The 20,539-nt window shown below is 48.9% G+C and overlaps 1 protein-coding gene across 2 annotated transcripts in view; it reads left to right on the forward strand.

Moving 5' to 3' along the window:
- Positions 1-20,539, forward strand: part of HHAT (hedgehog acyltransferase) — a 349,971-nt gene that overhangs the window by 39,921 nt on the left and 289,511 nt on the right. Inside the window, exons 4-5 of one of the 2 annotated variants that reach the window (XM_068279706.1) lie at positions 2,520-2,633; positions 18,007-18,201. In XM_068279706.1, coding sequence (XP_068135807.1) covers positions 2,520-2,633; positions 18,007-18,201 — 309 coding nt within the window. The remainder of the gene's footprint in view (positions 1-2,519; positions 2,634-18,006; positions 18,202-20,539) is intronic. The other variant, XM_068279707.1, reaches the window with a different exon arrangement.

Here is a 20,539-nt window from a genome sequence, read left to right on the forward strand (position 1 = left end):
GACGGATCGCCATCCTGTACCGCCCATAGAGAGAAGGGGAGGGAGGGAAGGAGAGGGAGGGGAAATAGTGCTGTGGAGGAGGGCTTTGAGGAGCCCCCCCACTAGGCAAACGTGAGCGGCGGCGATCAGACCCCCCCCAGCAGGACATCTACCTAGTGGGGAAAAAAGAGGGGGAAGTCTGATCGCCCTGGCTGCCACACGATGTGTGCTGGGGGCTGAAGAGCCCACCCAGCACAGATCATTCAAAATTCCTGTGGTCCTTAAAGGGACTCCGAGCAGTGCAAAAACTATGGAAAGATGCATATCATTTTAAAGCTCTCTTTCTCCTCTTTCCAATGATATATAAATCGCCGCCCTACGCCTTTTAGTTTTAGACTTTTTCTCAAAGTCAGCAGCTCCATTCAGCAGAAAAAGTCGCCCTGTGTAATACAATGTAACTATGGAAAGATGGATATCATTTTAAAGCTCTCTTTCTCCTCTTTCTGACGACCCCTAAATCGTCGCCCTACGCCTTTTAGTTTTCTCTATTTTCGCGATCGAAATCGCGGCCGCGGCGGTTTATATATCATTGTAAAGAGGAGAAAGAGAGCTTTAAAATGATATGCATCTTTCCATAGTTTCTGCACTGCTCGGAGTCCCTTTAAGTGGTTAAGATGGCCTCTAACGGTCCAATTTCTAGTTAAAAATTGTTCGAGCGATCAGATGTGATCGGATTGGTTGTAAATCATCTCAGGTGATGGGCACAATCGATTATGAACAATTATAAAAATAGTGGTCCTATTGGATTTTCATTGAACCAAAATTTGGATTTTTTTGTTGATTGATAGATAGGAAGCAAAGATTGGTTCGTTGATGGTGTAGTGAACAATATATTACAATATTTCACTTCTGATCAGAATTATCTGATCACTCCAATTATTTTTCGCTAGAAATTGGATGGTTAGTGGCCACCTTTATCCAAAGTTTTCTAAACCTCTGTCCCTCTGTGGCCACTCCCACCCTCAGCTGGGTAGCAGCCCATCAGGCCGTGGCTTCTGAGCTGGGGGAGGGCCCAGGAGACACAGGTGGGGGTGGCAAGAGCTTTGGAACACTTTAGACAAAAAATGCCACGGCAGTTTTTCGACCGGGAGAGGGTGGGAGTTTTAAATAGGAATGATTTACGGGCAAGTGGGTGAGTTACTGCTGCTGACACCCGCCGATCCTTGCAGTGCTGAAACAGTGCTTTGTATTTAAGGTTTTTAAAAATAGAAACTTTGTACTCTTTACGGGATATAGCATAAGTAAGTTGATTAGGAAATAGGGATTGTAACTCATTCCGTGTTTAGGCCATGTGGTTGTATTGTTCAGTGCAGTTCCTCATTCTACATACCTTCCGTAAATAACATTGTTTCAGTGAGGCACATGAAGAGATCAACTTGCTGGACAGAGCGTCAGAATCACCTGCCTGTTACAGACATGTAAGGGTCATATCTACCTCTTCAGCTCTACTTATGCCAGAAGGTTGCTTACACTAGAGTCAGATCAAGGTCAAGCAGTAAGGCAGTGCTGTTATCCCTTCACACTCTATGGCATGGGTCCCCAAATGTTTTGGGTCGAGGGCCGGGTCAACATACTTCAGACTGCTGGGGGGCCGGAGTATACATAAGATTATGTAGAAGTCTTTGCAGGCCAGACAGTGAAGCATACCCAGGCGGCAACCTGCAGTCCAATTGGACAGCAGTGTCACCTGATGTGGAATTTGATTGGAAACCAGCGAATTACTGCTTTCTGGCTTCATTCTATATGCAGACCACCAATATTTAAAGATGTAGCTGACTGCATCTATAATACATTTTGTGTGTGTGTGTGGGGGGGGGGGGGGGGCATAAAAATGCTTCAAGGGGCCACATTCGGCCCGCAGGCCTTAGTTTGAGGATCACTTCTCTATGGTGAAAAAAAAAGATCAGGCTCTCCTCAAATGAGCTCCAGATGGGCAACAAAAGGTATGAGTGGTGTTGTCCTTGTGAGAGGAACTCAGCAATAGCTTTTTGTTTGCGAAAAAAGGTCCTAAGTGAGTTAAGGCACACTTTAAGTACATTGATAGCTTTTCAGAAATGAACAAGCAAAAATATGCTAACTTCTCCACCCTGTGAAATAAATGGGTTTACATTTCAGCCAATCAGTGAGGATCACGGATGTGGGAGGGAAGATAACAAGCTTCCCTCTCCCAGCCAATGTACTTGAATAGAGCCAGGCTGACTGAGATAAGATTCATTACAGCAGAAACATTTGTGATTGATTATATTGGGATGCTTGCAATGCAGGATCAGCATGTAGAGTACATAATAAACACAGAGCAGTGGGTAAATGGAATTTGATTTTATGGCTGACAATCCCAATTTAAAGTGAACTATACATGGGCCTTGTGAGCTGCAGCTTGTGAGCTAAACAGACATCTTGCCTCACCGATCGTAAAGATCCTCTTTTTTACGTAGAAAAAAAAAATGTTTTTGTTGAGAGCCTTTGCTTCTTGCCTGCAGGATGTGACAGACTTTGAGTGGACCTTCTGGATGGAATGGGCGTACTCCTGGATAATATGGCTGATGCTGGGACATGCACTGGTCTCCCAGATTGGGAGAATTTTTTGGGGAAAGGTATGAATTTATTTATTTTTCTTATACTTGTTACTTGTTCCTGATGAGTTTTATATCTTTGTTACACTATGGAGAATGCAGCAGGAATCCCATAATCACACCTGGTTCCCTACGGCTGTAAACAGCGGGGACCAGTCATCAGCCTGCCAGCCGCAATTGGAGCTGGCAGGCTGCAATGTAAAAAAAAAAAAAACACTAACATTTGTAGAGCACAGTGATCTAGTGCAGCGCTGTACAGAGAACAGCCTTGTCATGCGGCTCACAATGTAATCCCTCTCATAGGCTCATGCCTATGAGAGTCTAGAGTAGTGTACAGATCGCAGTCTAGAGCAAACCTTTTTTTTTGGGGGGGGGGGGGGGGGGATAAAAGTGATAGGGTTTTAAAAAAAATCATCTTTCATTAATTGAAAATAAACATTGCAGCAGCAATCAGACACCACCAAAAGAAAGCTTCATTAGTGGGGAAAAAAGGAGGTAAAATTCATTTGGGTGCTACCTTGTGTGACCGAGGAATAAACTGTTAAAGTTAGGAAGTGCTGAAAAGTAAAAAATAGTCTGGTCAATAAGACGGTATAAACCTCTGGGGTTCAAGAGGTTAATGTTCAGTGTTGGTGTATTTATGAATTTTTTTACTTGCTGCAAGTGGGTAAGAGATCTGGTAGAAGACCCCCATTACTTATTGGCTAGAGAGGGAGTGCTTACTTGATTGCTTTATCAGAGAGGTCAGATAGTAACTTCAAGTTCTCTTTTCCAAACACGCCAAAAGAGCATGATGGTGCCCAAAGCGCTCTAATGCTCATTAGAAATAGTTACAGTGTTTTATAGGGAGGGAAGTTTTTCTGTCCTTGCTTCCTCTCCATTGTTGGAAAGCATAGTTCAATATCTGCCAATATGCCTGGGTGCAGGAGTCGGTACAACACAGGCAGGCAACCCCACATCCGTTTTCAATATACCACGCCAGTGGCACAACATGTTCAGTACTTGTATCAGAATTTGTGATGGCTGTATCGGATGAATACTGGTGCAGGAGACAAATTTCATCAACTCGTAGGGGAGATTAACCTTATGATAGTTCTACGATCCTGGCCTCGTTAATACTGGGGCACTGCATCCTTCCGAGACTCTGATGGATTAGCCACCTAATGTATTTAAATGCTTGTAAGTTACTAAGAACTTAGCACTTCAACAAGAACTTTACCGAAACATAGTAGTAGGGCAAAAAAAAAATCAACACATTGCAAAATGAAATAATTGATAACCTCTGTGTAGTTTGTTCTTGTTGTTTGATTCACAGTGAGCCTGGGGCTGATCACGTTTACTACTGAGAGACATGGAGAAAAACCAAAACACAAATTGCCCTTATCTATAAACACACCCACTAACAATGGGTAGTGTAGTAATTCAGTATTAAGTTAGTGTAAGTAATCGTAGAAATAGGTACTCACACTCTTCTGGTTGCCCAATCTGCAACCAGTAAAATCACTGGGGGGGCTCTGAGCTTTGGACAAGGCTTATTTACCTGAAGAGGTGGCTTAAGGCCACAAAACACATTGTTTTTGTCCTTATTAAAATAGACTGTCTAAACTTTGAACGTTGTCATGATTGAAGGTAACCTTTTAGTTTTTTATTCTTTTTTGCCACAATGCAACGACGTTCACAGACAGGAAACTGTCATGGCCATGACCCTGACATCACACAGTGGGAGGGGTTTCACCACAATATCAGCCACACATACCTCCTTAATGATCTATTCGAGGAAAGTAAAATATTTCTTGAAGAAGGGGGTATAGACTACAGACTGGGATGAAGTTCAATCTTTGGTTGAAGTTCCTCTTTAAAGAGACACTCAAGCGAAAAAAAAACATTATAATATGATTTGTATGTGTAGTACAGCTAAGAAATAAAACATTAGGATCAGATATATGAATCTAATATTGTTTCCAGTACAGGAAGAATTAAGAAACTCCAGTTATCTATGCAAATAAGCCATTGAGCTCCACGACTTTCAAAGTCGCAGAGAGCTCTGTCTTCTGAAGCTTAATTACCGCAATGCACGGTGCGCAGCAGAGCATTGCTGCTATGACGGCAGCCAGCTTCGGCACACAGCGTTCCGCGCCGTGCGCCAAAAGAAAACCTGCCTGGGTTCTTCGTGCATTGCACATTGATTGATTGACTGATCGCAAAGACAGCAATAAAATTATATCTTTAGAACTGTGTCCCCGGCAGAGAAAATGGACCTCTTTTCTGTCACCAGGAACACCTGGGGGGAAAATATTGGTAATGGGCACAAGACAACAAAAACAGTGGAGGTTTTACCATGAAGCAATGTGAATCACGTGTTTCAGAACAGCAAAAATTATAGGGTGTGGCAAGAGGTGGTTTCCCTCACCAAATGTCCCCCTTCTCTTACTTCCCTGTCTCACCCTCCCTAGATGCGTGGCGCCACAACTCTCATCTTCTCTCAGCGTTCCAGCGATGGTATCTCCATCCGCCCATCCAGCATCCTGTATCCATGGCGACAGCTGTGCCTCATGTGACCAGTTACATGCTGCCGGGTCACATGAGGTGCCGCTGTAGTCAGAGAGGAAGCAGGACTTCACGTGTGGCTGGTAATCCCATTGCTAATCTGCTGAGAGCGGGTGAGTGATGCGGCGCCGATGCAGCACATACCCAGCAGGGAGGAGATGCTATGGGAGGAGGTGCAGCACATACCCGGCATCCTGGGGATCAGATGCTGTGGGCCAGCAGGGAGGAGATGCTATGGGAGGAGGTGCAGCACATACCCGGCATCCTGGGGATCAGAGGGCCAGCAGGGAGGAGATGCTATGGGAGGAGGGGCAGCACATACCTGGCATCCTGGGGATCAGATGCTGTGGGCCAGCAGGGAGGAGATGCTATGGGAGGAGGTGCAGCACATACCCGGCATCCTGGGGATTTGATGCTGCGGGCCAGCAGGGAGGAGATGCTATGGGAGGAGGTGCAGCACATACCCGGCATCCTGGGGATCAGATGCTGCTGGCCAGCAGGGAGGAGAAGCTATGGGAGGAGGTGCAGCCCATACCCGGCATCCTGGGGATCAGATGCTGCAGGCCAGCAGGGAGGAGATGCTATGGGAGGAGGTGCAGCCCATACCCGGCATCCTGGGGATTAGATGCTGCGGGCCAGCAGGGCGGAGATGCTATGGGAGAAGGTGCAGCACATACCCGGCATCCTGGGGATCAGATGCTGTGGGCCAGCAGGGAGGAGATGCTATGGGAGGAGGCGCAGCACATACCCGGCATCCTGAGGATCAGATGCTGCGGGCCAGCAGGGAGGAGATGCTATGGGAGGAGGTGCAGCACATACCCGGCACCCTGGGGATTAGATGCTGCGGGCCAGCAGGGAGGAGATGCTATGGGAGGAGGTGCAGCACACACCCGGCATCCTGGGGATCAGATGCTGTGGGCCAGCAGGGAGGAGATGCTATGGGAGAAGGTGCAGCACATACCTGGCATCCTGAGGATCAGATGCTGCAGGCCAGCAGGGAGGAGATGCTATAGGAGGAGGTGCAGCACATACCCGGCATCCTGGGGATCAGAGGGCCAGCAGGGAGGAGATGCTGTGGGAGGAGGTGCAGCCCATACCCGGCATCCTGGGGATCAGATGCTGCAGGCCAGCAGGGAGGAGATGCTATGGGAGGAGGTGCAGCACATACCCGGCATCCCGGGGATCAGATGCTGCAGGCCAGCAAGGAGGAGATGCTATGGGAGGAGGTGCAGCATATACCTGCATCCTGGGTATCAGATGCTGCGGGCCAGCAGGGAGGAGATGCTATGGGAGGAGGTGCAGCACATACCCGGCATCCTGGGGATCAGATGCTGCGGGCCAGCAGGGAGGAGAAGCTATGGGAGGAGGTGCAGCCCATACCCTGCATCATAGGGATTAGATGCTGCTGGCCAGCAGGGAGGAGATGCTATGGGAGGAGGTACAGCACATACCAGGCATCCTGAGGATCAGATGCTGCGGGCCAGCAGGGAGGAGATGCTATGGGAGGAGGTGCAGCCCATACCCGGCATCCTGGGGATTAGATGCTGCGGGCAAGCAGGGAGGAGATGCTATGGGAGGAGGTGCAGCACATACCCGACATCCTGGGGATCAGATGCTGCGGGCCAGCAGGGAGGAGATGCTATGGGAGGAGGTGCAGCACACACCCGGCATCCTGGGGATCAGATGCTGTGGGCCAGCAGGGAGGAGAAGCTATGGGAGGAGGTGCAGCACATACCTGGCATCCTGAGGATCAGATGCTGCGGGCCAGCAGGGAGGAGATTCTATGGGAGGAGGTGCAGCACATACCCGGCATCCTGGGGATCAGATGCTGCAGGCCAGCAGGGAGGAGAAGCTATGGGAGGAGGTGCAGCACATACCTGGCATCCTGAGGATCAGATGCTGCGGGCCAGCAGGGAGGAGATTCTATGGGAGGAGGTGCAGCACATACCCGGCATCCTGGGGATCAGATGCTGCGGGCCAGCAGGGAGGAGATGCTATGGGAGAAGGTGCAGCACATACCCGGCATCCTGGGGATCAGATGCTGCGGGCCAGCAGGGAGGAGATGCTATGGGAGGAGGTGCAGCACATACCCGGCATCCTGGGGATCAGATGCTGCTGGCCAGCAGGGAGGAGAAGCTATGGGAGGAGGTGCAGCCCATACCCGGCATCCTGGGGATCAGATGCTGCAGGCCAGCAGGGAGGAGATGCTATGGGAGGAGGTGCAGCCCATACCCGGCATCCTGGGGATTAGATGCTGCGGGCCAGCAGGGCGGAGATGCTATGGGAGAAGGTGCAGCACATACCCGGCATCCTGGGGATCAGATGCTGTGGGCCAGCAGGGAGGAGATGCTATGGGAGGAGGCGCAGCACATACCCGGCATCCTGAGGATCAGATGCTGCGGGCCAGCAGGGAGGAGATGCTATGGGAGGAGGTGCAGCACATACCCGGCACCCTGGGGATTAGATGCTGCGGGCCAGCAGGGAGGAGATGCTATGGGAGGAGGTGCAGCACACACCCGGCATCCTGGGGATCAGATGCTGTGGGCCAGCAGGGAGGAGATGCTATGGGAGAAGGTGCAGCACATACCTGGCATCCTGAGGATCAGATGCTGCGGGCCAGCAGGGAGGAGATGCTATAGGAGGAGGTGCAGCACATACCCGGCATCCTGGGGATCAGAGGGCCAGCAGGGAGGAGATGCTGTGGGAGGAGGTGCAGCCCATACCCGGCATCCTGGGGATCAGATGCTGCAGGCCAGCAGGGAGGAGATGCTATGGGAGGAGGTGCAGCACATACCCGGCATCCCGGGGATCAGATGCTGCAGGCCAGCAAGGAGGAGATGCTATGGGAGGAGGTGCAGCATATACCTGCATCCTGGGTATCAGATGCTGCGGGCCAGCAGGGAGGAGATGCTATGGGAGGAGGTGCAGCACATACCCGGCATCCTGGGGATCAGATGCTGCGGGCCAGCAGGGAGGAGAAGCTATGGGAGGAGGTGCAGCCCATACCCTGCATCATAGGGATTAGATGCTGCTGGCCAGCAGGGAGGAGATGCTATGGGAGGAGGTACAGCACATACCAGGCATCCTGAGGATCAGATGCTGCGGGCCAGCAGGGAGGAGATGCTATGGGAGGAGGTGCAGCCCATACCCGGCATCCTGGGGATTAGATGCTGCGGGCAAGCAGGGAGGAGATGCTATGGGAGGAGGTGCAGCACATACCCGACATCCTGGGGATCAGATGCTGCGGGCCAGCAGGGAGGAGATGCTATGGGAGGAGGTGCAGCACACACCCGGCATCCTGGGGATCAGATGCTGTGGGCCAGCAGGGAGGAGATGCTATGGGAGAAGGTGCAGCACATACCTGGCATCCTGAGGATCAGATGCTGCGGGCCAGCAGGGAGGAGATTCTATGGGAGGAGGTGCAGCACATACCCGGCATCCTGGGGATCAGATGCTGCAGGCCAGCAGGGAGGAGAAGCTATGGGAGGAGGTGCAGCCCATACCCGGCATCCTGGGGATCAGATGCTGCAGGCCAGCAGGGAGGAGATGCTATGGGAGGAGGTGCAGCACATACCCGGCATCCTGGGGATCAGATGCTGCGGGCCAGCAGGGAGGAGATGCTATGGGAGGAGGTGCAGCACATACCTGGCATCCTGGGGATTAGATGCTGCTGGCCAGCAGGGAGGAGATGCTATGGGAGGAGGTACAGCACATACCAGGCATCCTGAGGATCAGATGCTGCGGGCCAGCAGGGAGGAGATGCTATGGGAGGAGGTGCAGCCCATACCCGGCATCCTGGGGATTAGATGCTGCGGGCAAGCAGGGAGGAGATGCTATGAGAGGAGGTGCAGCACATACCCGACATCCTGGGGATCAGATGCTGCGGGCCAGCAGGGAGGAGATGCTATGGGAGGAGGTGCAGCACATACCGGGCATCCTGGGGATCAGATGCTGCGGCCAGCAGGGAGGAGATGCTATGGGAGGCGGTGCAGCACATACTCGGCATCCTGGGAATCAGATGCTGCGGGCCAGCAGGGAGGAGGTGCTATGGGAGGAGGTGCAGCACATACCCGGCATCCTGGGGATCAGATGCTGCGGGCCAGCAGGGAGGAGATGCTATGGGAGGAGGTGCAGCACATACCCGGCATCCTGGGAATAAGATGCTGCACACCAGCAGGGAGGATATGCTATGGGAGGAGGTGCAGCACATACCCGGCATCCTGGGGATCAGATGCTGCGGGCCAGCAGGGAGGAGATGCTATGGGAGAAGGTGCAGCACATACCCGGCATCCTGGGGATCAGATGCTGCGGGCCAGCAGGGAGGAGATGCTATGGGAGGAGGTGCAGTACATACCCGGCATCCTGGGCATCAGATGCTGTGGGCCAGCAGGGAGGAGATGCTATGGGAGGAGGTGCAGTACATACCCGGCATCCTGGGCATCAGATGCTGTGGGCCAGCAGGGAGGAGATGCTATGGGAGGAGGTGCAGCACATACCCGGCATCCTGGGGATCAGATGCTGCAGGCCAGCAGGGAGGAGATGCTATGGGAGGAGGTGCAGCACATACCCGGCATCCTGGGGATCAGATGCTGCGGGCCAGCAGGGAGGAGATGCTATGGGAGGAGGTGCAGCACATACCTGCATCCTCGGGATCAGATGCTGCGGGCCAGTAGGGAGGAGATGCTATGGCGGGAGGTGCAGCACATACCCGGCATCCTGGGGATCAGATGCTGCAGGCCAGCAGGGAGGAGATGCTATGGGAGGAGGTGCAGCACATACCCGGCATCCTGGGGATCAGATGCTGCGGGCCAGCAGGGAGGAGGTGCAGCACATACCCGGCATCCTGGGGATCAGATGCTGCGGGCCAGCAGGGAGGAGATGCTATGGGAGGAGGTGCAGTACATACCCGGCATCCTGGGCATCAGATGCTGTGGGCCAGCAGGGAGGAGATGCTATGGGAGGAGGTGCAGTACATACCCGGCATCCTGGGCATCAGATGCTGTCGGCCAGCAGGGAGGAGATGCTATGGGAGGAGGTGCAGCACATACCCGGCATCCTGGGGATCAGATGCTGCGGGCCAGTAGGGAGGAGATGCTATGGCGGGAGGTGCAGCACATACCCGGCATCCTGGGGATCAGATGCTGCAGGCCAGCAGGGAGGAGATGCTATGGGAGGAGGTGCAGCACATACCCGGCATCCTGGGGATCAGATGCTGCGGGCCAGCAGGGAGGAGATGCTATGGGAGGAGGTGCAGCACATACCTGCATCCTCGGGATCAGATGCTGCGGGCCAGTAGGGAGGAGATGCTATGGCGGGAGGTGCAGCACATACCCGGCATCCTGGGGATCAGATGCTGCAGGCCAGCAGGGAGGAGATGCTATGGGAGGAGGTGCAACACATACCCGGCATCCTGGGGATCAGATGCTGCGGGCCAGCAGGGAGGAGGTGCAGCACATACCTGGCATCCTGGGGATCAGATGCTGCGGGCCAGCAGGGAGGAGATGCTATGGGAGGAGGTGCAGCACATACCCGGCATCCTGGGGATCAGATGCTGCGGGCCAGCAGGGAGGAGATGCTATGGGAGGAGGTGCAGCACATACCCGGCATCCTGGGGATCAGATGCTGCGGGCCAGTAGGGAGGAGATGCTATGGCGGGAGGTGCAGCACATACCCGGCATCCTGGGGATCAGATGCTGCAGGCCAGCAGGGAGGAGGTGCAGCACATAACTGGCATCCTGGGGATCAGATGCTGCAGGCCAGCAGGAAGGAGATGCTATGGGAGGAGGAGGTGCAGCACATACTCAGCATCCTGGGGATCAGATGCTGCGGGCTAGCAGGGAGGAAGCAGAGGGAGGTAAGCATAGTCCCAATGTATTGCTCCAGGTGGCAGAGTCTACACCTGGCCCTGCATGCAGTTCTTTCAGTACTTGGCATCACTGCAGAGTTTGGATAGTGGTCAAGTGGGTGAAGGTGGAGGGAGCCAAGTTCTCTGTAAATCCGAACAAACTTCGGAAACTTGGAATACCGGTACCGTAAGAAAGTTTGTAAGAATGGAGAGAAGTTTTTATTTTTTTCTTACTACAGAATTGCTTTAATAATAACAAATCACAAAATCTAGTTTCTCCTCTGAGCGGCTGATCATCGTGCGCAAAAGTGTGAATCTTCAGAAACGATGCTTCCGCGGGAGGTAAACAGACAGAGAACGTTGTTAAGAGGAAAACAAGGACCGATAACTTTTGTTAGGTGGTTTTACAACCTAAATGAAGGGTTCTGAAAACACAGGAACATTCCAACTGAGCCCTATAAAAGCGGAGCTGGCGAACATTTTACGAGGTTTTATTTTCTGGCGGAGGGCTTCAGGCAATAAAGCGCCCGCTGTCTCCTGTGGCTGCAGCTACATTTAATGTCGCTCTGCAATCAGCTCATTTCATTACGAGAGGCGTTTAAAGGACACTTGAACTGAAAGGGACACGGAGGCTGCCATATTTATTTCCTTTTAAACAATGCAGATTGCCTGGCTGTCCTGCTGATCCTCTGCCTCTAAGGTAGCCTACCTTTTTTTTTTTCTTTCCATTTTTTGAGCCCACCTTGGGCTCTCTTTAAAGAGACTCTGTAACAAAATTTTGAGCCTTATTTCTTCTATCCTATAAGTTCCTATACCCGTTCTAATGTGCTCTAGATTACTGCAGCCTTTTCTATTTGCACTGTCTCTGTAATATATCGTAACTTCTTTTCCTCTGTCGGCTCTGTCGGGCTCGGGCTGGAATGTGCAGCACTGCTTGTGATAGACAGAAGCTTTACACACCCTCTCCAAGCTCTCCTGTCAGCCTATCACACTCTGGTTAGCAGCCATGTCTTTTGTTTGTAAACACTGCCTAAAACTGGCAATTACAAGCCAGGATTGCAGCAGGGAGTGGCAGAAACAGCACAGAGGGGTCCAGGAGAACATAATAAATAGAATGGTATGCTTTTTATTGTAAGAATTTTAGAGTACAGATTATCTTTAAGAAACTTAAATTGTTATGTATGCAAAAGAGATTCTCTGAGCTCTCCAACTAATTTAGTCAGAGAGCAGTGCTATTTTCTGAAGCACTTATACATCAAAGAAACAATGAAAGACAATTTCAGATAAGATTTCACTGCAGAGAAGTCCAAAGGGTCATTAGCTCTGCTCTGTTTCATAGTTTAAAATGCAGAGTGTAGTGTGTAAACTGCAAATATTAGAGAATGATGCAATGTTATAGAAAAAACAGCTATATTACTGAAAATAAAAATATGAGTCTCTTTTCTTTGCTACTAATGTTCTATTCATTATTAGTGATTATGGCGAGCAGCTCACCTCATAGGCGAACGGTTTGCCGCAAACAGCTATGGGCAGGCTGGCCCTGTACTACTTCCAGGTCGCAATGTCCCCGAGTGGTACGCATGCCAGTGCCTGCAACATGGTCATTAGTACGCATGCCCTGGCCCAGCAGTGCGTGCCCTTGATTGGGAGCCTGTGGCCAGGCACGCTTTGCGCATGTGCATGACATCACAAAGCCTGCCCGGCCACAGGCGCGCAATCAAGGGCACGCACTGCTGGGCCTGGGCATGCGTACTAATGGATGCGGGCATGCGTCCTACTGTAGGACATTGTGACCTGAAAGTAGTACACGGCCAGGCTGCCCGTAAATGTCCGCAGGTGAGCTGTTCGCCACCATCTCTATTAATCATCTGTACTACACATACATTGTATATCATTAGGTTTTTTTTGCTTCAGTGTCACTTTGCGCATCACTTCTTAGGACAGACCGCAAAGTTTTCCAAGTTTAATATTTCTTTAGCGTATGCCCAAAGAGGGGTACGTTCTGTTCCTAGAGAGGTAGGCCGGTTCTCGGACTGAAGTGGTTAATCACGCTGCCCTGTCTTTCCATCTCTTTTAAAGTATACATGAATTCAAGAAAACAAGAGATACCTCCACAGATGATTACCTCAGAAATTACGCATGTGGTGATAACTCCGGGGCGTGCGAACGCGCTTTTCTCCTCTCTCTAATAATGGCTGCTGTAATAATTACTTTGTCTTCCACTTGTTCGGCTTTGGAAATTGGTTTTCTTGTTTTCAATTAACCTTTCCATTCCGTTCCGCGTTTGCTTTTTGCCTTTTTATGCGATTTCAGCTGCGAGGAATGAAGCGCCGCGCTCCGTAAACACCGCCGAAATGACTTCCTGCTTTTTAACAAGATCGCGGATGTGTTCCGGCTATAGACTCGGGGTCAGCGACCCCCGTAAATCCGCACTGTGGTAATGACTGGAGGGTTGGCGGCCTGTGCCATGGTCTGCCTACATGATAACATTCACTAGACTAAGTGGGACGCACAATAACATTTCTCCAGAAAAAAATAAAAATATAACTTTAGTGTAGAAGTTCAAATGTCATTTACTCAAGACCTTCTGCTGTTAAAAGCACACCTGTTATGGAAGGGTAATCATAATAATAAGTTTTACAGAGACACTGAAGCGAAAAAAAATTATGATATAATGAATTGGTTGTGTAGTACGGATAATTACTAGATTAGAAGCAAAGAAAATATTCTCATATTTTTCTTTTCAGTTATATAGTCTTTTTTTATAACATTGCTTCATTCTCTAATATTTGCAGTTTACACACTACTCAGCATTCTAAATGATCTTTACAGAGCAGGCTGTGAACTTTTGACCTGTCCTGTGCAGAAGAATAAAAAACAATATAGTGACTGACAGTTGAGATATTAAATCTCCCACCGAGTTGCAACAACTCAGAGAGGAAATAGTATTTATTGCCACCTTGGAGTTTAGCGGCAGCAGGGAGAGCCGTCATTATGTTCCGCCACCTGAGTGCGGGCAGGAAGGACGGAGGGAGATAAGGGGAAGTTTATGTTGGATCCACAGGCTTCTCTCTCCCAAGGCAAGTTTGTTTTAAATATTTTACTTTATTATCCCCCAGGTTTGTTTTAAGGCTGCTTTCACAGTGGGACGTTACAGGCGCACGTTAGAGCAGCCTGTAATGCAGCCCAACTCACAGTAATGAATAATCAATGGGCTGTTCACAGTGCCCACATTGCGTTACATTGTAACGCTGGACGTTCTGGGAAAGTGCAGCATGCTGTGCGTTATACTGGGCTTTAGCTGAGTTAGACTGCTTGCACATGCTCAGTGACTAGCCACATGGCTAATTCATATTCACTGCACTGTGGTGATGTAACCTGGACTTGTAGTGTTGTCCGGATCATGAACGAATCGTTCACTTCATCCTGATATTTTTTTGTGAGTCGAATCATCCGGATCATCACAATGAAAGATTCGGTTCACAGTGGATGTCTGTCTGGAAGAAACAGGAACATACAGAATGTACAGTGCAGGGAAAGTCCTGTCCTGCTAGTCATTTCACCCCCAGTCTGCTTCCCTAGTAAAATGATTCAAATGATTCGGTTCAAAGATCTGGATCTTTTCAATGATCCGATTCGAATCATCCGAATCCTATCCGGACTTCCCATCATTATCCTGGAGCGGCTGTTCTATCAGTATAGATAGAAGGAAAACAGCGCACCAAGAGCCGCATAACGCGGCTCAATCTGACGTCCAACTTCAACACCACCATGCGTTGCGTTAGGGGCACGTTATGCGATCTTAACGTCCCCTAAAACGCAACGCCTTGGTGTGAAAGAGGCCTAAAGAGTCACTGAAGCGAAAAAACTGATGACATAATGAATTGGTTGTGTAGTACCGATAATTACTAGAACTTTAGTAGCAAAGAAAATATTCTCATATTTATATTTTCAGTTATATAGTGTTTTTTATAACATTGCATCACTCTCTAATATTTGCAGTTTACACACTACTCAGCATTCAAAATGATTTTACAGAGCAGGCCAGTGAACTATTGACCTGTCCTCTGGAAAGAAAAAGCAAATATAGTGACTGACAGTTGAGATGACAAGCTTCAGAAGACAGAGTTCTCTGCGACTTTGAAAGTCGTGGAGCTCAATGGCTCTTTTGCATAGATAACTGGAGTTTTTTTCATTCTTCCTGTACTGGAAACAATATTAGACTTATATCTCTACGCCTAATGTTTTATTTCTTAGCTGTACTACACATACAAATCATTTTATCATAATTTTTTTTCACTTCAATGTCTCTTTAAGTGAACCTGTACCCTCAATGATTATGGGGTGAGTTTCTACCTGAGAGGTAAATTGTGACCTCACGCCTGATCAGGGTCTACGGCTAAACATATTAGAGACACAGGATCAGGGGGCAGTCAGGAGACTTGCAGCCTCCCTATCACTCTCACCTTTTAAAGAGGAACAGTAGCCAAGGATTTGAATTTCATCCCAATCAGTAGCTGATACCCCCTTTCCCACAAGAAATATTTACATGTTCTCAAATAGATCATCAGTAGGGTCTGTATGGATGATATTGTGGTGAAACCACTCCCACAAATGATGTCATAATCTAGGTCCTGACAGTTTACTGTTTGTGAACCTTGTTGCATTGTGGGAAATAACAGCTGCTTCCAACTGCCAAGCAACCAGTATCTGATCGCTGTAATAACAGCGCAGGAGATTTGGGTGCAGCTGGCGCCACCATAGATCATAATAGGAATTACGGCTATATCGGAGCTCAGTGAGGAACTTCGGCGCCATCAGAAAACGGAGCTGAAGTTACTTTTAAAACACTGTCATTCTGCCGCCAGCAATAGCTGGAAGCCAAATTACATAATTCCCCACTATCCACGTGGACCTGGAGAGGGAATAGTAATTAACACCGCCGGGAACTTGTGCAGCAGCAGGATAAGCCATACCGGCTGTATCCTGCGCCCAAGTCTCCCGGTGGCCAGTTCATATGTATGCACCAGTATCTCCCTCAGTATCTCCCTCTGTGCCTACGTATATCTTTAAAAAAAACAAACAAACAACCTTTTAGTCTATCTCAATTTTAGTGGGTGTGGTTATAAATAATGGCAGTTGGTTCTGTCTAATTTTTTTCATGTCTGCCAGCAGTAAAGATGATGACCTGCAGGCTGATTGTGGATCAATCCCAACTCCTATGTTAGGATGCTCTTTGTTGACTACAGCTCAGCATTTAACACCATTGTACCTAGCCAGCTGACCAACAAACTCCATGCACTAGGTCTTGCTCCCTCCATATGTACTTGGTTATTGGACTTCCTTACTAATCGCCCTCAAACTGTCAGACTAGGAAAACAGACATCCTCCACCCTTACCCTGAGCACTGGTGTGCCACAAGGCTGTGTATTAAGCCCTCTCCTCTATGCACTTTTCACCCATGACTGCCACCCTATCCATACCTCAAACATAATTGTTAAGTTTGCAGATGATACGACTGTCATTGGGCTTATATCAGACAATGAGGAAGCTGCATACAGAGAAGAAGTTAGGAACCTGACTGCATGGTGCGACATTAACAACCTGTTATTAAATACAAAGAAGACCAAAGAAATTATTCTGGACTTTAGGACCACCAAAAAGACCACTCACCTACCACTAATGATCAATGCAGAGGCTGTGGAGAGAGTTTCCAGCTTCAAATTTTTGGGAGTCACCTTTGCAGAGAACCTGTCCTGGGCTGACAATGCTTTAGCTCTAACTGGCAAAGCACAACAACGCCTCTACTTTCTGAGAAAACTAAGGAGCGCTAACCTCCCACAGAAGCTGCTGGTTAATTTCTACAGATGCACTATAGAAAGCGTTCTGACCAATTGCATGCCGGCCTGGTACAACAGCTGCACGAAGGCTACTAGAGAAGCCCTGCAGCGAGTTGTTAAAACAGCAGAAGCCATTATTCGCACTGAACTACCATCACTGGAACTTTTGTATAATACGCGCAGCGTGAGAAGGGCCAAAAACATTATCAAGGACAACACTCACCCTGGAAATGCCTTGTTTGAGCTCCTTCCATCAGGTAAACGTTTTAGATCAATCCGCACACACACAGACTGAAAAACAGCTTTTTCCCATCCGCCATAAACTTGATGAACTCTGAATCCTCTCTGAAATAATTAACACTGTGTACAAATTGTTTAAATATCTGTAATACCTGGCATACTTGTATAATTTCTTCTCTTCCTTGTTACTATCACTATGTTCCCTATATGCACCATGGGGTTGTCATGAAAAGTAATTTCGTTGTGTTACACAATGACGATAAAGTGAATTGAATCGAAACAACATGAACAAATTACATGGCAGATATCAATCATTTCTTTATCTCTACTATTTTACGTCTCACTTTGCAGTTTATTTATTTTATTTTTCCCCCTTTTCGCTTAAAGAGGAACTCCAACCTAAACAAACATACTGTCATTAAGTTACATTATTTATGTTAATTAAAATAGATAGTTAATATAATCTCTTACCCACACTGTTTTAAAAGAACAGGCAAATGTTTGATTTCACGAGGGCAGCCATCTTTTTGGTTGAAAGGAGGTGACAGGGAGCATGAGACACAGTTCCAACTGTCCTGTGTCCTGAGCACCTCTCCCAGTTGCTAGGCAACGTGAATAACAACATAGGAAATCCCATCATGCTCCGCACAGCATCAGGGGAAAAAAGCCCAGGCTTTTTTTCTTTTATGGGTGGAGCTTAGCTAAAAATGCAGCTAAAAATGATGCTTTGGTAAGAAAAACAAAGTTCTGATGCTGTGAAACTATTAAAGAAACACCAAGCCTTTTCAGTTCTGCTGAGTAGATTTTTAGTCCGGAGGTTCACTTTAAGTTCCTATTTTTGGTATTTACTTTGCTGTTGTGTGAGCCAAGTTTATATCTGTTTTGTTCCTCTCTGTTAATAAGATGCTCTGATGATTTGCAGCATCGCTGGCAGTTCCTGATGGCCTATGGGGTGGCGGCCTGCTGGTGGGTGCTGGGAATGCGAGGCCTGGCGGCCGTTTTCCTGAACGCTGTGATATTTTACATGATCGCAAAGCTGAGGGCTCCGCTTCTTACCTGGCTGAGCTCTGCACTCATGCTCTTCATGTTACACAATGAGACGGTGGAAAATACACAGGTACAGAGATTCATTTGTCTTTCCTAAATTTCATTATGTCTTAATAAAGGGAGATTGCTGTAGTTTTGTGTAAAGCCCTTCGTCACCCCAGTAAAGTAACATCGACAAACAACATTTGTAAATGTAACGATTGCGGAATTATCTCCGTGGTCAGCGTACAAGATGTGCGCTGACACTGCGGAAATCCTCCACAAGCGTATAAAACGACAGAACCCAGCTTTGGTGCAATGCACCTGTAGAGAGAAAGTGAGCACAGAGACAGAATGTATGTGTGTCCACCAATCTAGTCGCCACCCGGCGACGGTGAACACACAACAGCAGAAACCAAGTGGGAACGCAATCGCAAGAGTGGCGATTGCCAAGAGTGACACAAGACCGAGTAAGACAGAGCACAAGTGTAGCAAGAAAGACACAGCAAATAACAATGATCAGAACGCCAAGGAAAATAACAAACGCACTCGCTAAGCACGGTCGCCGCACGAAAAGCGCAAAAGCGACAAAACAAGCTAATGGCGCGGTCTCCGCACGAAAAGCGCAACAGAGACAAAGCACGCCAACCCTAACTAACCAATGTAACACGAAAACGAATAGAGAACGCGAACGCTTGCTAAACGGTTACCTCACCGAGCCTACAGCAAGCGTTCGTTCCAGACAAGACAGACAGAAGGAGTAGCCAGTAGCAACCGCAGCTCTGGCCTACACTCCCAGACAGAGTACAGAAGGAACCACCGCCACTACCGCTAGGGTGAATGCGATCCCAACAGATAAAACGATTTCCTGTCAACCGCCGCTGGCGACAAGACAATCGCAACAGACAGTACAAGGCAAAACAGATAATACAACCTGACTACACTAGAAGGAATGCTGGTGCACTCCCAAGGAATTACTCTAAGATAATCTTAGCAAACAATTAGCAAAGGCTGAGACTCCAGGTAAGTTTGCAGGAACAAACCATCATGACCAGCCTGGAATTCTGGGAAGAAATGGTTTTTATACTGCAAGCCATCAGAGGAAGCAGCTAAGCAATTTGCATGACAAGTGTATGCAAATTCCTCCCCAGAACAGCAACTCTGCAGCTTGCAGAGTGGAGACAGGTCTCTTTTCCAGGGACCTGCAGCACTCAGACCTAACAAATGGTCAAACAGCTGTCTTCCTGTGCAGACAGCAGAGCAGATCATTACAGTAAAGTGCTTTTCTCCCAAAGGACTCAAAGTGCATAAGCAGGGCTCAGACCAGTAATTGGTAGATTGGTAAATTGCGGTACAGACTACAGAGGAAGAATTCTACAAGTCCGCAAAGGCCAGGCTAAGCCGGTGGCTTTTCAGTCTGGATTTCAATAACTCCGGGTATGGGGCTGTCTTTACTAGTTGTGGTAGGGAGTTCCAAAGGGTAGGGGCAGCATGACAGAAAGCTCTGGCTCCAAAGGTTTTGAGGTGCACTCTGGAAGTGACCAAGTTTATGGATCCCATCATTCCCATTCAAGACCAGGTGGCGAAATGCCATGTAGGCCCATTAAAGGGGTTAAAATGGGTGCGTGTGCGCACATGCACTCCGGCAAATATAGACCTTTATTAAATGTCGTATTTGCATTGGTGCACACATAGGATGTGTATAAATGTCAATTTTGCTTTAAATGGTTAAATGAGTGTTGGCCTTATTACCTTAGCGCAAAATTAAATTAAAAATGGGGGAAGCAGGCATGTTTAGTGGGCTCTCCACATGCCCACCGCTCCCCCCCGTCCCCCTCCGGTACTGGCCACTGACCCCCGAACCTACTTCCTACTCAGGGTGGTCGCTGCTGACTGCGCAGGTTCTGCCTGGCGATGCGCGGCCTTGATCGCACGGTCACAGCTGGGAGCGCTCTGCGCAGGCGCAGTACGTAGTTGGGACATCACAACTACGCAGTGTGCCTGTGCAGAGCGCTCCTGTTCTCGGGCGTGTAAACAACGATGCGGGGGAAGTGGTGGTTTAGCTCACTAAACATGTCTGCTCCCCCTGTTTTTAATTTAATTTTGCGCTAAGGTATCCTTTAAGACAGTGATGGGCATCTTAAATCGGTTTAAAACCCTGACATAGTATTCAATAAAAACATGTTTACCTACTTTTTATATGCCATATGGTTATTTGCATTTGTACATAAGTATTATTATTCATTTAGGCCTCGTTCACATCATTTAGCGCAGATGGCTGCGCGATCGGAACGCAACGCGTCCAATTGCACGCCATCTGCGCTCCTATGCGCTGCGCTGCAGATCCCATTCATTACAATGAATGGGATCTGCGCTGTGATTCCCAAAAATGCGTGCAGCACGCGATAGCCCAATCGCGCTGCTGAGCA

This window comes from Hyperolius riggenbachi, chromosome 4 (assembly GCF_040937935.1).
Source record: "Hyperolius riggenbachi isolate aHypRig1 chromosome 4, aHypRig1.pri, whole genome shotgun sequence".
Lineage (NCBI taxonomy): Eukaryota > Metazoa > Chordata > Amphibia > Anura > Hyperoliidae > Hyperolius > Hyperolius riggenbachi.